This window comes from Synchiropus splendidus, chromosome 14 (assembly GCF_027744825.2).
Source record: "Synchiropus splendidus isolate RoL2022-P1 chromosome 14, RoL_Sspl_1.0, whole genome shotgun sequence".
In the NCBI taxonomy this organism is placed as follows: domain Eukaryota; kingdom Metazoa; phylum Chordata; class Actinopteri; order Syngnathiformes; family Callionymidae; genus Synchiropus; species Synchiropus splendidus.
Genome location: NC_071347.1, coordinates 8,879,629 through 8,898,448, shown reverse-complemented (window position 1 = coordinate 8,898,448; position 18,820 = coordinate 8,879,629). Strand labels below are relative to the sequence as shown.

General features: G+C 40.9%; 1 protein-coding gene across 1 annotated transcript in view; it reads right to left on the bottom strand.

Moving 5' to 3' along the window:
- cdh13 (cadherin 13, H-cadherin (heart)) overlaps positions 1-18,820 on the bottom strand; it is a 290,131-nt gene that overhangs the window by 90,928 nt on the left and 180,383 nt on the right. Inside the window, exon 8 of the mRNA XM_053884926.1 lies at positions 16,376-16,554. Within this exon, the coding sequence (XP_053740901.1) occupies positions 16,376-16,554 (179 nt within the window). The remainder of the gene's footprint in view (positions 1-16,375; positions 16,555-18,820) is intronic.

Genomic DNA, 18,820 nt, shown 5'->3' with positions numbered 1-18,820 from the left:
GAGAAATATATGTGCATAATGCGCATCATTGCTGTTGCATATTGCCATTGAGTTTTTACTCAGATTAGAGTGGTCTATCAAAAACATTTCTTTTGTCTTTAACAGCCCTTGTGATGGTAAGAGTGAAGGCAACTCATCCTCCTATACTCCCACTGAAAGGAAAACACCCTGCTAAAAATGTCACCACAGATGATTAGCGGCGGTTTACAGCTGCAATCCAAATAAAGAGGAAGACACTTAATGAGTGCATACTTAACAAGGCCCATGCGCAGCAGCACATTTACAAGTATGATTAAATGCCACATGTATTTAAATGTGAAGCTCTACCTAAATGTGGTTTTCAGAAAGTCAGGTGCAAGAAAATGAGAAAAGGGAAATAAAACGGATGATTTTTGTTTTTACATACCCAGAAAGACGCAAGCTACGTGCAGATGTCGTCCTACAACATTTACAATAAAAGTGAAAAATGAGCAAAGTTCAGTCATTCACAGCAGCAGGCGATGAATCATTTCACACCTGTCCATTGAAAAAGGCAAAGGCCCCACACTGTTAAGACAGTATTAGATAAAAACCACTAGCGCTGGCTCGCTGACCTCACAGTGTATCTCACCATCTGAGTGACACCCACCAAGCTGTGTTTGAATTGCATCTATTTAATAGTCTGCTTAATTCGGCCGTCGATTAATAGAACCGGGATTCAACAATACGACCTGTTAAGACGACATAAATGACTCTATTAAATCCCCGTGTATCACGGCGCGCGTGAATATATCGAGTTAACGGCAGACACATGCCGGGGCCCGGCTGAATGCAGATGGATACGGATCATTAGAAAAGCATCTCACGTCCACATAGCGAGCGGCAACACAACAACTTGGCTTCAGACACAGCAGCTCTGACACTCTCATTCCTCAACTGGATTGATTCTCGCCAACCACAGGCCAGCTGACTCATCAATATTTACAATCCTTCAGTAGCGCCACCTCAAAATTTTTGGTCGAATTATACGGTGGATCTTGCGAAATTGTTATTCAGCAAATTCCCATGAACTGAAATAAATGAGTCAAGTGACAACTGTTTTTCTCTGTGGGGGTGTTAGTACTCGCATGGAAGAATAATGAAGTACACTTATTTCAAGTACATATTAACTGAATACATTTTCAGTATACTGTTTTGACACTTATTTTAGGAGAAGAGTCACACTTTATTACCATAAATGAACTACTCATTGGCACTTGTATTAGCAGTATATTAGTCTGTAATTCATTATTCTAAAGTACTTATTACCCAGGGATGGTAACCAAATGTTAGTTAATGTCATCATAACTACAGTGGTACCTCAGTTCTCAACCATAATCCGTTCCAGATGGAAGCGATTTGTTCGAAATCTGAATCGATTTTTCCCATTACAATGAATGGAAAAAGAAATAATGCGTTCCAAGCCTTAAAATAGGCTTTTGTAGGAGTGAATGTAGAGTGTCTGCTGCAGGTGCGCTGTTCCTCTATGTGTGTGGCCGCTGCATGTGGGAGGGGTTGCCGAGTGAGTGACGTCTCTCCAGAAGTGAAGAGGTGCCCGGTGCGTGTCCAGCTCTGAATGTGCGCTTCTGTGCAGTTTGGCTGTGACAAAGTCATAAACCAAGTAACGCTCTGTCCCAGACTCGCCTCATCCCTGTCCCAGCTCCAGCCCACAACAGGACATCAAACCCTGGAGTGAGCGCTCCAGCCTCGGAGGTGTGGAGAGCGAGCACCTCCCCTGTGACACGTAATCCAAATCCAAATCCAAATCCAAAACAGAAAAATCTCGAAATTTTTGTTTGAAATCCGATTTGTTCGAAGTCTGGGAAGTTCGAAAACCGAGGTGCCACTGTACTGATTCTTCACCTTTAATAAGCAAGTGATTCATTTATTAATAGTTCATATGAATTAATCTGAAATGTTACTAGAACTTTTTTTTTTACTTCAAGCATGCTTATTTTAAAGTCCACTCATTCTAAGTTTATTTGGAGTACATTTTTTAAAAAGTATTCGGTGGACACTGGATGTACACATAAGTGAAGTGTTACGTTACGTTACGTTGGTGTTACGTTTTGTACAGTTTCAAGAACAAAAGAAAAAAAAGTCAAGACTGAGTCTGACAAAAATGAATCCCATTCAAAGGAATCTGTTTCAATATAACATATATATTTAGTTTGTTCCGTTGTTACCTTTAGCTCACTGGAAATATGACAAAATACTGGTAGATCATAAAACGTTCTCTGTCCTATGCACCAGTGAAGAATTGATTGATGGCCCTTAGCGGTTTCCATGCTGGAATATTAGCGTCAGTCTCAAGATATACAGTATCATAAGTATGACTGACATAATCGATGGCTGCAGATTTATTGTTGAATAGGCAAAGTACACTCGAATCAAAAGCACATTATATTATCGATTATATACCCACCATAATTGTCAGCCGAGGAAAGGATCTAACACATGCTGCTGGGGAAGAAAACCTAAAATATAAAAAGGTATGAGCTCTTTTGCATTTGTGAATGCACCACTCCCTTATACAGTCATCTCTCTCTTTCTTTTTTTTGCCCCAGGCATCATCTTGGTATCCATCCTTGTAGAATTACGCTGGCCTTAATTTTCCCTCTTGTCTTGCTGTCATCACCCACAGCTATCACTCCATCATCGACAGAGAAGTGTGTGTCGGGTTCCCTGCTGCAGATAAGTTGCAAGCATCAGCGCAAGTGGAATCAATGTCACCATCGCATATAACTGCTACTGTTTGCAACACACTCACACGCAGAGGAGTCGCTGATGTTTGCTGCTTATCTGGGTATTTGTTTTATAGGAGCTTCAAGTCATTATGATTAAAACTGTGAGTTTAGAAGATTCATTTAGGTAAATCATTTACAAAAAATATATATATATATATATATAATCTGATCAAACAACACAGATGAATTGTGTATTAATGTTCTTTCATAGGGAACATTCACATCATTCAATGTGATGTCATAGCCAAAACATCTATGATGAATATACTATATTAAAAGTAAAATTTAAGTATGAAAAATGTCACAGCGGAAGCAAAAATAAATAAATAATAAATAAAAAAAGACAGTCAAGGCTGTTCTGGTGCTTTATAAGAAGTAGATTATAAGATTTATTTATTCAAATTGAGACCCACCACAAATTCAAATACAGTGGTACCTCGGTTCTCGACCACAATCTGTTCCAGACGACTGTTTGAGAAGCAATTTGTTGGAAATCTGAATTGATTGATTGAAAAGAAATAAAGCGTTCCAAGCCTTAAAAGAGGCTTTTATGGAGTGAATGTAGAGTGTCTGCTGCAGGTGCGCTGTTCCTCTATGTGTGTGGCCGCTGCATGTGGGAGGGGTTGCCGAGTGAGTGACGTCTCTCCAGAAGTGAAGAGGTGCCCGGTGCGTGTCCAGCTCTGAATGTGCGCTTCTGTGCAGTTTGGCTGTGACAAAGTCATAAACCAAGTCACGCTCTGTCCCAGACTCGCCTCATCCCTGTCCCAGCTCCAGCCCACAACAGGACATCAAACCCTGGAGTGAGCGCTCCAGCCTCGGAGGTGTGGAGAGCACCTCCCCTGTGACACTCTACCACGGTCCAGTGTGGAGACAGGAAAGGTTTTACACCTCAGTATGAAGAAAAAACAGTCAGTAAATGTAGCTAGCGGGACACGTCTGCATACAGAGGCTGTGTTATACACAATAACAAAGCGCCTCGTGGGTCAGCTGATCGGTCCGCACACGTTATGTTTTTTCCGGCTTTTTTTTCGGGGGCGTTCGAGTTCTGGATTGTCGTTCGAAATCCGAATCAAGAAATCTCGACATTTTTGTTCGAACTCTGATTTGTTCGAATTCCGGAATGTACGAAAACCGAGGTGCCACTGTAGCCTTGTCCAATCATTCATTGTCCAACTCTGTGGAAGAACAAGAAACATTTCTGAGTCCAGCCTCTCTGCTTGCCTGAAACCGATTCACTAGCTCTGATAAAACTGCTAATGTCAGGAAAGTCGCACATCTCCCCACAATAACAGCAGTCGATCGAGACACATACCATTTCTCATTAAAATGAGATTAAAAACACGGTGTATTTGTCGGTGAGTGAAGTCTGCATGACTATAAAACGTGTGATCCGATCTGAAGAAGGAAATCAATCCCTTCTGTCTGGCACATACACAGAGTGTAATTGGTGCAGCTGTTGTAAACAACATATCCCTTAACAATCAGCAGCTAGGACAGTATCAATATTTTCTATTGAATACGGATCAATGGCAATTCTGTGGACAATCACCCAAATTGATTGCTTTACATTTTTTAACAGCAGCAAAACCACCTTTCTTCAATAAATGGCATGATAACAAAATAGTTTTGGGGAGAATGACTGGCTACAAGCCCCCCACCCCGCCCCGCCCCATATCAGCCCGTGAGTCAGCAGCCCCTAAAACTCTCTGAGCACATAATCCACCAAACAAGACTGAGAACCTACACAGACATAATCCCCTGGGAGCTCCATATCGGATGACAGCTCTTCACACTCCTTACGCTACACGTGTCTGATATGGTTCAAATTGGAAAAATACCCTTTATTAGAGCACTCAGAGGGGATTTATATCACAGGCCGATCCGTGAAAACTCAACATTCAAAATGAATATATAATATGTAGAAAGTCATCTGCTCTAATCTCCCTTAATCCAAGACACCGAAATGAAATTGAACTGTTGGATATCTGAAGACACCCTTCCCTCACAGCTGCATCCTTCGGCGTTAAATAAATCCAACAAAGAAAAGCGAAGGAGAAAAGAACCATCCAAACAGACCCAAAAGCCAAGCTCCTATTCACTGGGAATGAAACGCAGTGTCTGTCAAAATTAATTAATTCTTTATCATAGCCTTCGTGGGGAAACTTTGAAAATGTCTTTGTGATGTGATTCAATTGCCTATTGAGAAGAAATATGATGGGTTGACACATTGTCTTTGGCTCTGAACAACTATGACACATCATTTTTAAACCAACAGTGCCACCTACTGAGCTCTGAATATTAAGACACTGTTTCATGAACCCTCATCACCGTATTACTACAATAGGTGGCGATCACATGAAACTTGAAAAACAGTCATAAGCTAAAGATAGTAGAGCAGATAGTGCCATGTAGTGGCCTCTAAATATGTGGCCACTGTTTCATGAAACGTCATCAGCTTATTACTACCAATAGGTGGCGATCAACCTTGAAAAACAGTCGTAAGCTAAAGCTAATAAATAGTGCCATCTAGTGGCCTCTGAATATGATGACACTGTTTCATGAAACCTCATCAGCTTATTACTAACAATAGGTGGCGATCAACCTTGAAAAACAGTCATAAGCTAAAGCTAATAAATAGTGCCATCTAGTGGCCTCTGAATATGATGACACTGTTTCATGAAACCTCATGAATGCATCACAAGTGTCAAGGGTAACATCCGCCTCCATCTATTTCCATTCGCAATACTACATTTGAATTTTGTATTTATCGGATTTTCTTACTATTTAAAGTCAAGTGATAAGATAGTAACACGGTGACACTCTTCAATGATTGATTCTCACTAAGACACATGGGACAGTTGAAGGATTTGAAAATCCAGACTTTAAGTTGGTTGAGGATAATGGATGGAGCGGGAGGCTTCGAACCCCCCGCTGCATCACTTCAAGCACGGGAATTTGTCAGACTAAGCACCAAGTAGCTCAGCAAATACACCTTTAAATCTCAGTGACAAGTACAAAGAGCTCACCGTCCATTTGACACAACTCTTTTTAATGGAAAATCTAGACGCCATAAAGGTTTAGAAACATCTAACCAGCTCAAACAGCCATGCAGATTTTAACTATGCGGAAACTGCAGCCCCACTTCTTATCCGTTCCGCTCAGCACTTTCTTCTGCAATTAATAAACCATTGTCAGTGATGACTCAGAGATAATTGGATTTCTCTGAGAAAAAGTCAGCGGTTACAGGTGAGGGGATTTAAATATGATGTGAATCTTTGTGCCTTCTGGAGCTGTACGGCAGACCATGTGAGTGACTTGTGTTCTTTCTTCTCTGTGGAGATCCCGCTCTTATCTTTGCTGCCCAGAGGCCTCAGAACTTATCACACGTTTGTTCATCCATGCAGGGATTTTTTTTTTGCCAGAAACCAGAGCAATATGCTGACAGCTAGTTGGCTTGGTCAGTACAAACGTCCATCCTCACATTTGTTATAAATATAATCTAATATTAACCCAGTTGAGTGTCATAAACTCATCTGCTTATTTGTCTGTAGGTTTGCTGCTTAGTGACAATTTGAAGCTTCTCAAATGCGACTTCAGAATAATAACAGCGCTAGCTGTGCTTAGCATCATTTTTCATTCTTTAAGTTAATGTTTATTCACAAAACATCAAAGGACTAACAATCATCCAAGTGCATGATGTCCCTGACCGATGACATCTTTCATCATGTGAGATGTGAAAGCAGGTAACTTGAACAGAGAGATGAAGAATCCAGGCTTTTCCACAGGAGTCAATGGAGAGATTAAAGTTATGTTCTGATCTATCTTGAAATACGACATAGATCTCACATATAATGTCTGTGAATTTGAAAGATACATTATAAGATACATAATCCTGTGAGAGCACTGCTTTTCACCGGCATCAAAGTCACTTTAGGTTTTGTGTGATATGTAGTAGCGAACTACAATGGTGGTTGCTGGCTCTATAGTTGGTCGAGTGAGAGGCAGCATGTGGGACCAACTATACAAGTGGGTTACAATGTTAGTTAATGTTTGCTGTCTTCTACCACTTCTTGATAGTTTAGTACCTTTAGCAACTACCTTAGCGTCGGAGCTGTTGGTTTGTGCTGTGCGGTTTGATGAACATTTAATTTGTGGTCCAAATAATTACGTATTTTCACATAAATTACACGACAAACACAGCTGAAACTCTCATTCTGATTTATCATTTCAAGTGAGGTACAGCATATGTGTGATACAGTGCCTGAGTCAAAGTGGTGGATCAGCAAATAACTTTGATCTCCCAATAGACTTCCATTTGTTTTCCCAGTTTAGGTCCATGGACCGATCAGAAGGGGCAAAGACTTGGCAATAACACTGGCCTTAGTAAATACACTGGAATTTTATACGTCCAAAAATGTCTTTCAGATATATTTTTCAGATACAATGGGGTCATTGGGCGAGAGGCGGGAATACCACATACCAATCACACGCACGTGCACACTTAGGGGCAATTTTAGAGCATGTCTTTGGGAGGAAACCAGAAAACACACACTTGAGAACATGCAAACTCTATGCAGAAAGGTGGTCCGACCCAGGGATCGAATCAAGGCAAGGCGAGTATGATAACCATTAGGCCGCCTGTGGCCCATTTGACTAGTATTTAAATGAAAAAAAAAAGCTTTGTATTTCTGAATTATCATTCACCCTGCCACAGTCTGGCACACGGGTCATTCAGAGTGCAGTGAAATGCAAAACAGGTTTGACATTTTGACAAAGGACATGGCCTGTTTCCCCATGTCCAGAGAGTCTTACACACTGTACCAGCATGTCATGCTTCAATGAGACAGTGCTTTGCAAGTCATTTGTCTTAGATATAGTCAGTGGTGATGTGAGGGTGAGCTTAACTTTTGATGGACAACCATTTACTCAGCTTCCAAATTGATATTTGCCTTTGAGAAGATCTGTGGTTTGGACAGAGGCAGTAAACCAAGTAGGATTTCACTGCCAGCAATTGCAGCATGGGATGTGAAGAAAGAAGTGAGCAAACCACAAACTTCAGTCCATCAGTGCTCTTTCTCTTGACAACAGAGGGGAATTAATTCTCACCTAAAGGGCCATTGTTGGGGAGACATACAGCTGAGGGTAAGAGCTGTTGACAAATATATTTTATCCACGGGTCAGAGAGGACAAAAAATAAAGAAGGACAGCACAATAAAAAAAAAGACATTTGAGAAAGCAACCATAAAGAATGAAAGAGGAAGTGAGGGGGGCATGGAGGGGAGAGGGAAAGATCAAGGAGAGAGCTGAGAGTATTGAGGATGTCTGTACCTCTAATGATAGTGAACCACTGTCAAGCCTACATGACATTACAGGAACCATTTCCCGAGCTGAACATAGATGTTTCTCTTCGACTCATCTCACCCTAATTATTCTACTCTCCACCTGTACGTCCACCTGTCGCTCACATCTCTCCATCCACAGGTCGACGCTGCCCTTTAACTACCACCCTCTGGACACATCAGGAGTCAGATCCTTCCAATCCTGAAGATTAGCTGTGAATTTTAAAAAGGTCTCGTGTTTCTTACTTCCTGTGCAGAAAGACACTTGAATGAGCTGGTATTTGTAAATGGGCCCTTGTTTTTCAAGTTAGGAATACAAAACATTTTAGCAGCAGGAAGGTGGGACCTGTTTTTTTTTTATTGCAGTATTTCTTTTTTTCACAACCACTAATGGGGAACTTTAAAACTCGATTCTCCAACACGATCCTTGAAAATCGCACAAAGGTGCAATTTAATGACACACTTCAAAACACATCCGCCTTATATATATATATATATATATATATATATATATATATATATATATATATATATATATATATATATATATATATATATATATATATATATATATATATATATATGCGTGCTCCTCTTGGTCCTTCAGCATTGCCCATCACAGTGGCAACAGGAAGTCAGCCTCCTCCACCTTTACTCCTTTACTACCGCAACTATATCCAGGTTTCCAGGGTTAACTTTCATTTTCTGGATGTCGACTTTTAGAGAAAAAAAAACACAAGACATAATCTTCACCTGAATGAAATGAATCAAAACAATGTAAAAGTAGATACTCAAACATTCTCAATAATTCATATGACACTGAAAACAAATGTACTAAAGTGAAGATCATAAACATACTCCACTAGGATTATTCTTTTTAATCTTGTTTTCTTTGATCCTGGAAACAACATTAGGTTTCCAACATAGTACTCTGCCTGTTTACAATGAGTGGGTTAAAAAAAAGAAAGAAAAAAAAGACACTCAGATGGCAATTTTTATGATGACATCTTCAGCATCTTATGCCCATTCTCTGACTAAGGAATGGTTACTTACTCTTAATTTGGTCTGAATTACTTTGGCCAACAGGCAGAACTACCCCCCCCTCTTCTGCCAACCACTCAAGTTTTGTACTGTAAGCACATCTTCTGCCAAATAGACATAAATAATAAATCATGGAGAAGACTCTGGGATAGCAAGTCAACAGCAGAAACACACTGTCGCTTGAAAAGTTTGGTCAAATCAAGTTTGGCTGGGAATCTAGTTTTGCCTGAAACTCATTTATGAAAAGAATACATTAATAATATTTGCATTTTATAAGTTGTGCAACTGTCATTCAATAAGCAGGAGATATATAAAAACAATAACTGATCAAACATTAATAGTAATGTAATGATTCTTCATTTGTATATGTTGCTGTCTCATAACATCCACCTTCAAATATTAATGTGAGAAAATAGAAATAACTTGCCACATCTAATTTTCTTGTCTCCTCTTCGTCCGTCACTAACATTTGTGAGAGAGAATTGGAGCGAGTGGTGAGGGGGAAAAAAACCTCCCACAAACCCTTAATGCCCAGGGGCCTTCATTTATCCCGAGGAACCCTCCGCCTAAAAAATGTGATTGACACCTCTAACCTTCATTGGAATGTAATCTTCATCTTTAGCACTCAGAGATCTAATTAATTAGAGCTGATCTCATTTCCTGGCTAATGTAACCGGACAGAGGCAGGATCGAGAAAGAGAGGGGCGAGAAACGGAATGAGTTGGAACGTTTCATCAAGGCCTGTGAGGAGCGTCTGGCTCGGCGCTCGGTGGAGGAGGCGCCTTGGTTTCCCAGCAACTCAAATGTATTGATCACGGCTGGCAACCACCTGGCTGTGGGCCACCAGGAGACAGCGCCGTACGTCTTCATAATGGGATTTTGTGGGTAATGCACTTAAGTGTATCTGAACTTCTCACTCTGTTGAACTCATCTTGCCTTGTTACGGGGGTATTAGCTCAATTAGTGTTTGCATGCTGGACCATTAGAAAAAGGACTCCGAGAGCACAGCTCACTTTCACCCATGTGATTTTATCACTCATTCGTGTAAGGCGTTGGTCTCTGGTTAGACTGTGATCTTGCTGCAACTCTGCTGCATTCAAATTGTTTATTCTTGCATTAGCAAGCATCTAGAAACCTTCTGCACCAACCCTAGCACCTGGTTTTCTCCAAAGACGTACACATTATGGTTTCCACCAGGCAAACAGCGGTGCGCCTCTTTCAATATGTGGAAAATCTATTTAGTCCACGGACCGATCGAGCTGTGCATCAAACTACAGTACAATGAAACGTTATGGCAGGAGGTCAGCTGATGAAAAACCAAGTGGATCTGATACATTTTCAGTAGTGCTATGTACACGCTTAAAATAACACCTGAAACCAGAGGTGGGCAGTTGAATTTCCTAAAGGGTCACATTATAAATTGTGACTGTTGTGAGAGGGCGATGACTATGAAACGTGATGGAAAAAAAAATCTTAAGGAATGTGAACCAAATAAATATTCAAAGGAAGCAAGTGTAAATGCATCTTATTATATAAATAAAACTATGGACCGAACATCTTAGATAAAAAGGCAATTTATTTCAAAATATATTTAGAATATTCTTTCAAACAAATTTTGAAGAAAACACAAGAAACAGGATATAAAAATTATGACTTATCAGTTGTATAATTTTTCTGTCTGACCTCATGAGGGCCACAAAAACACAGGCAAAGGGCTGCATATGGCCCCCGGGCCGCACCTTTCCCAGGTCTGCCTTAAAAGTGTCACCGTGATGACACAGCCATATACTAGTGAACCATTCGGTGAGAGGGACACGGGAAAACAGCGTCACAGCATGCTGCTGTCTTGCTTCCGTAGAAAACCATCTTTCAAAAATATTCCTGGAGAGAGACGTTTATTTGGGACACCACCAAAAGTTATACATCAGTTGGTCACATTAGAGCAGTTTCCGGACACCAATTTTTTTCGGGTAGTAAACAGCCTCACTGCCCCCACAGTTTCTGGTGGTACTGATCCATTAGGTTTGTATCCATCCGCTAACATGAAATAAACGCAGAGCACGGACCGAAGGTGCCGTCTGCATCTGGGTCCGTACGTAATGTTGAGCATAAATGGACCTTTAGGCTTTCAATCAAGGCACAAGTTCTACCTCCGGTGGCATATTCTGATACCGTTGCTTGCACCTCACATATAAGAAAGACAGGTTGGGGTTCGGATTTAGTCATGAGGTGGAGCGTTGTTTGCTCTGAATCCAAAGATCAGGCGCTTTGGTGAAACAGATTAGCTTCAAAATGTTACAAGTTCAACTCTGGCGTCGACATAGGACACAAAGGTCCACTAGCAAATAGTCAGAATTTGATGCCTTGGCTGTGAGAATGTGTCGCTACAACAGACAAAAACTAGTAGAAAACTTCAAGCTAACCCTTTTGAGAAGGTCTCAAACCAGGAGTGCCAACAACCGTCATCTACAGAAGGCCTTTTTTAATGTCCCTGTCCCTCATAACTTCCTCTGACTCTGAAAGCATCTGTTGATTCCACATTGTTTTGTTCAGAGTCCATTTTGTCTGCTTATTGGGCAATTTTTCACAGGTTTCCTTCATCTCATCCTCACTGAGAGGCAACGCTTGCATCCATACGATTCACTCAGCCCAGCGCATCAACTTGCACCTTCTCCCAATCACCAAACCATAATAGAAGTTTATCAAGTGAACTGCACATCAGATCTGCTGTAATGAAATCTTATCAGTCTGCGCTGTATTATTTGCATATAAATGATATAATATAATAAGTCTCACCGCGTGTGCTACCTGGGAGTAGTAAATATTTCTGCTCCTGCTGCGTCCCGTCGCTGTGACGCGAGGAAACAAGACGCTAATTGAAGTGAGGACGGCATATTTATATGGCCACTGACATTCCATTATTTAGGCGGCGTCGGATTAGGTGGGCCTGGAAAGGCTTGGAAACAGCCAGGCTACTCCGAGGGAAGTCGGGAATGTAATTTGGATAGCTTTTTATGGGAGCGCTCTGATTTGTGCGGCGCCGAATGGGATCGCCGTGCTATGACCTGAGAGTAATTGGATGTCCAAAATGAAGTGTTGACAAGGGAAGGGAAGGCAAAACGGATGGGAAGCAAATAAACAAACAAACAAGAGGTTGAACAGGGGGAAACAGCATATAACACGGAACCAGAGGAGGCATAAATAAGATTGGTTGGAAAGGTTAAGCAAGAGGAGACGTCACAAAACAATGTTTCAGTTGAGATTTAAATGGAAGATGAAGGTGGGAGTGAGGATGAGCCTTTGAATGTGTGGCACCTGAAGGAATGGCAGCCTTCCTGTCAAACCTTTGCTAAGCTCAAAGTAAACAGATATCATTTCATACTGCACTTCATCTGTCTGCCTCGACAGAACTGGCCAGGTGACGCTGATGCAGATCCTAAAGGTACACAAGCCCTGACAGTTGTAAAGTTAAGAAAAACAAAACACCCACACTGTTCGGGATTATCATTTTGATGAGGTACATCTTAATCCCAAATTTATCAAAGCATATTTGCATCGCTGTTGAGCCGCAGATGAACAGATGAAATAATTGTGATTCAGGAGAGTCACATCCTTTTTACCTTTTGATGGAATACAAATAATACTGGTCATCTCATACTGAAGTAGCCATCTGTGCTATGAACTCAATAGAGAGATCCACCTACTGTATTTACAGATGAACAAACCCAAAAATACAACCCAAAGGTTGTTGAAATTAAAGGTGCGATGACTGGTTTAATGAAGCAGTAGTTATGGATCGATTTCCTGAGCTCAATAGGTGGCGCTCCAGGATTCAAAAGGAGGCAAAGTTTCATTGAACTAGTTTCTCAAAGCCATAGATTCAACAGCAGACAGCGCCATCCGACGGCCGATGAAAATTAGGACACTGTATCATGAAACATCAACAACCCCTCATGAGAAGAAATTGTCATCAACATGGTGGATCTTCTGTGCTAGTGAGATATATGTGGTGCTGTGATAGATGTCTTGTGCAGTGAACATTTGTACTCACAGCAGCTGACAAAGGGAGAAAGTAGGGTGCACAGGGATCACTGTGCTCATGGATGTAATATCTGCAGCATGCGATTACATTATTATTCACATGCTTTTACGACCAGCGCTGTCGACATCATCCTTTCTGCATAAATGAAACTAAGCCCAGCCACTTTGCTGAAACGGTTTGTATTGACAGATCAAAGAAGTGCATCGAATATAAACCAAGTGGCATAAGCTGTATTTATACATAAATTTCAAGGCAGCTGATAGTTTGCATCGGAATCTGGCAGCATGTTCAATACAAGTTTTTCAGTATAAATGACCTGGTGAACATGTATTCACAAACCAGACCATTATTTTTTCCTTCCAGTGCAGTGTATTTAAATGATTCATGGAAATGTAAGTGGGGAGGGATTTCTCAAAATACACTCACTACAATTAAAATGTCCAGCATGAAATGAATTTAAATGTCCGTCAATCCACCCCTTTCTTTCTTGCTTTCTTTTCCTGGTGTTACAGGTATTAAAGCTGTGGCAGGATGTCATCCACTTCAACTAAAACTGTACAGGAAACGTATTATTTTCCATGACATAAACCTGACACTGAAGTCGTTGGCAGTAGTTTTGCTTACTTGTGTTAAAAGCCAGGATGTAATTTTACCCTGTAAATCACCAGACGGATGAGAGGGAGGAGGGGTGGGTCTGAGTCCATCGACTGGCCATCCGAACCACTGACAGATCACAGACTGGCCGCCGAGCATTAGTCAGTTGGAAAGTCGCGCTGCCATTAGCAGCCTGTCTTCTCCAGTTACACCTTCCCAACACACAGACACTCCACAGACTTAAATAGATGACAATGACTGGTGTGTGTGGGTTTGTGTCTGAAACAGACAGATGACCTCCTCCCGGTGACTGTCTGGGAACCACACTCCATTGTTATTTACTGTATTACATTGCACTGCTGACCTTTTGCTCACCTTGTATATATATATGTACATATATATATGTACATATATATATACAATTATTTAAGATTCAAATGTTAAAATATGTTATTATAGTATTATTATGAGAAAAATAATAACACATTGTAACATTTGAATCTTAAATAATTTTGTATATCTATCTATATATATATATATATATATATATATTTTTTTTTTTTTTTGTGAAGGGTTTCTTATGCATAATTGGTTGCACCCATCAGCATCATTTTGAAAAAGATGAGTTTTTGAACACTTGCACATAGAAGCAGTTGACAGAAGACACTACAATAGCTGTGTTGGGGTAAAAGACAGTGATGACGCCCAGCTATCATCATCATCATCGCCATTGCTGCTTCGTAGATGAGGATGAAGGTCTCCAGTGGATCAGATAAACGTCTGTACAAGTTATGTGCACCATGCCTTTTCTGCCTAGTGACGTGGTAAGACACACATTAGAAGAGTGAATTTACTTTGGGTCACAGTGAAGATTCTTTTCCTTTAGAGCCTCTAACAGCCTTTTGAAATAGTGATATCAAAGTGTAACAAACTTGTGCACCCAAACGGTTAAAGCAAGAAAATACCTTGCTAAACTGTTCTCTAGTTGCCTGACATATACATGGACGTTTAAATGTTTTGTTTTATTTGCAATAACTAGGGACTGAAGCAAACACTGTTTGGGTTTGAGTCAGCTTTTTCGTCTCAAAATCCTCTGTCACAGAACAAGCATCCAACCAGTATTTCCCATCAGAGCTAGTCCATCTAGCACATCCTCCTTAGTCCCATCTATCTTCACCATGTTCTCTTTAAATGCATCCAGGAACCTTCATGGCTCTTTTTCTCCACTTTTCAGTAGGGCACATACTTTGTAGTGACAGATATCCTCGATGTTGATGCTGACTTTCATTTGCTCCAAGAGTTTTCGTCTGTATTTCTTCATGTTTCCACAAAGCTTATGGATACGGACCAAAAAGAGGAGTACAACCGGAAACCATGGGGGGCAGTGTTGCAGTTACTACCTGATATGTAGCAACAATGAGGAGATTCTCCATCCACCAGCCTCACTAGCCACCACCTCCTACAATGGCGCCAGTGTTTCATCTTTTGTGCGAGAGTTACACTCTCAATACTTCTTCCATAGTCACCATTTTGGTTTTGGAGTTTGTCATGAACTTTTGCCTGTGGGCTGCTCCTCCTGGTGGATATATCGGACAGCAATACCAACGCATAGAACGCATGGAAGCATGTGATCAGGGACGGTAACAACATTTGAAATGTGCAGGTTCCAAAATACATCTGGAAAAGCTGCGCTCAAACGTAACCAGACACCATCATGGTTAGAGAGAAAACTGCTTTTCACATATAAAATCTACACAACATTCTTTGCCAGGAATCTTCTGCTCTGTAGTATCAATCCCTCCAGTGAAATCACACTTGAGTATGTAAGATACCTTTCCCTGGCACACCAGAGCTCAGGAAGTACGCCATAGAAGAACATGAAATACAACACTCTGCAGCCTTTAAATATATATATATATATATATATATATATATATATATATATATATATATATATATATATATATATATATATATATATATATATATATATGTTAGGATGAAGTTAGGATGAAGAATCATACAAAAGAGGGGGCACAAAACCAACAAGCCATGATCTTTGGAACAAGGGCATCAATGACACTTCCCACTGTGCTGACCACATCTCATTTCACATTTAACTTTTAATCAATTACACCTCCATTAACAGTTTGCTGTAACCGGAGAGGCGGCTCATCAGGATGGTTAGGCGTCTTGGTTCCAACAGTTCCGGATGGAAGGTTTTTCAGCCAAGCTTGTTGGACACCCCCAGAGCCGGCGGATGAATGTGTATCACCTCAATTAAACTCTGCGCTAAGTGTCTGACAACAGCTAATATTCCTCTTCCACCGGCGAACCCAATCGATGTTCCACCATTCGTTCCCCTTCTGAAAAAGCAATCAAGTTGTTGTCTCGCTCTAGTTGGAAGGAGAAATGGACTGACACACGCATTTGGTGGATTAGAACTCATCTTCATCATGGAAGGACGCACAGACCACGTGCAGCGGGAGATTCTCTGACAGCGAAACCAAGCGGCATCTCAAAAGTGTCAGGTGTGTTTCAGTCTGAAAACGCATCACCCTGAATTCCCATAAAAAAATAAAAAATCAACTCACCTCCCTATCGAGCAGCGTTGGAGAGATGACTGTGACAATGTCGCCCCTTTCTGCGTCAATGTAAAACATGTTTGGGGACGGTTTGTCAGGTGACTGTCTCACAATGTTGTAGCGCAACGCGGCGTTGTCTGTCGCCGGGTCGTCCGCGTCAAACGCTGTCATTGTCATCACTGTGGTGCCTGGGGAGGACGCAGAACAGACAGACTTATTAAGACGGATGAAGGAATACAATGTGCCCAAGTCTCTTCATATGACAGCTGCCAAAAACAGAAGAATACTTAGCAACTGCATTTGCCATTGTAGGGCTGACACTTGTTTCCCCCTGCTCTCTTTACGACACTAAATACACAAAAACGTTTGCTCTGCACAGCAACTGTCTATCTTCAAAAAATAAATAAAATAAACAATTTTTATTGATTTAGACCAACAGAGGTTAAAGTGCTATACACCAGTAACTCCACAATGAAGTGACGATTGGATTCCATCTCAAAGGAAATCACAGGTGTTTGGGGGCTTTAAAAGAAGCGTCTCGTGAAAACGTAGCGCCACCTGGCAGGGACATCCTTCGACTTCAACATGACAAATACGTTCACTCTTTTCTCAAGTGTTCATGGCAACAACTCAGTGAGAAAAAAAAAAAAAAAAAGATGCAGTGCCAAACTTTCATTCTGGACACAGACGTTTAATGAAAAAGTGAGTCCTTCATATTAATCTGTTTTCTCCCACATGACCGCTCCAACAGCAGGGTATTTTATCTGGTAATGAGAACAAAAATGGAAACGCTGCCAGCAGCAGCTGAGCAGAAATTGGAAGCAAATGTTGACGTTCCTGAAAACCTCATTTTTTTATCTCTTGTCACTGATGAGATACACTTGCAGACAGATCAACACACAGTCAATCAGTGAAAAATAGAAGCGCGGCCCTTTTATGAATGCTGTTTTGGAGAGAGCTGCGCACACTCCATTTCAATATCGCACACTTGGAACAAACATCTAGTGAGATATATTATGACAGTGTTTTGATCATCATCACCGAATCAAGAGGAAAACCAGTGCGAGGAATTCAGTTGATGTGTTGAAAATACTTTGACTAGAATTGTTAGAGTTTTAGACCTGAAAAATGATGGGAAAAGCAGTAGACGGCATCAGTACATTATGACGGTGACGAATATGAAACCTGCTATTGTGTTTTAGACCGTATTTTTTCATAAATCTGTACCAGTCAGGATAATAGCGAGTCAGCCCACACTGCACTTATTTCACACACAATATCCCACTGTACCGCCGAGTACATGAACTACTCAGCCGTGCTCAAACAAAGTCAGAAATTATGAAAAATGATCTTTAGATAATGTTAGCGTAATGCCACATGCGATCGGACCTGTAGAAGTTAATGGGGAGCAGAGAGGTGTGGGTCTTTATCTCCTTGGCATTTGCACTTGAAGGTGAACCATTAAGTAAACCAGTAATCCTACGTCCTCCACGTAATTACACCGTCCCCATCTCTTTCATTACCTATACTCTGTTCCACTTCACACCCTGGGAGTCAGATTGTTGGAGATGACGCACCAGCAGGAGCGTGCACAGGAGGATGTGGGAAGCACATTTCCTGGTTGACGTGCAGAACAAAGGGATGCAACACTAGTTTCACATAGCTAAAGCGTAATGTGGCTGTACCACATTCAACCAAGACACTCAAGAAAGACATGCAGTTACCGTGTTTTGCATTTCACAGTACGTGTTAACAAAAAAAGAAAATAATAATAATAAATATATTTTTGGGTTGTTTTGCACTGAGGTGTGACCCTCCCCCAGGGCGCCATCTTGAAAATAAATAAAAGTCGAATTTTGGAATTGGATACTCAAGAAAACTTTGGCCCTCTGCTTTAAATAATTTTGTTTTGAAATGCAAAAACACATTGACTGAACTGAACTGATGGCGTAATTGAAAGGACTCTGCCTCCCCAGTACAAATAATAAGTCACAGTAAATCAACCTGAAGTGGAAGGAGAAAAATGCCCCATAAGAGAAGACAACAGCATTCGTCAAGATATGAGAGTTCAGTCAACATAAATGTATGTTTTTTGATTTATTGTGACCAAAATAACGTTGGTACTTGTTTGAGTTCTCACGGCACCACGAAGCAAACAAACAGCAAACCAACAAAAATGACTGGACTACAGTGCATGTATGGTGTTGCGCCTCATAGCAGGAAATGCCCGGCTGCCAACAGTGAATAAACACTGGAGTAATAAAGAAGAGGATGTGTGCACGTAAAGGAAAGGGACAGGGTTATTGTAATTCATCTCCACGTGTGAATCAGATCAATCGTTGAATAGAATCCTAATGGGATAAATGGTGCTTCACTTTCGAGAGGCAGGAATTGATGCTCATTGTTGCAATTTCACGCCTCACTCAGACATTCAAATTGATCGGAACCTTCCTA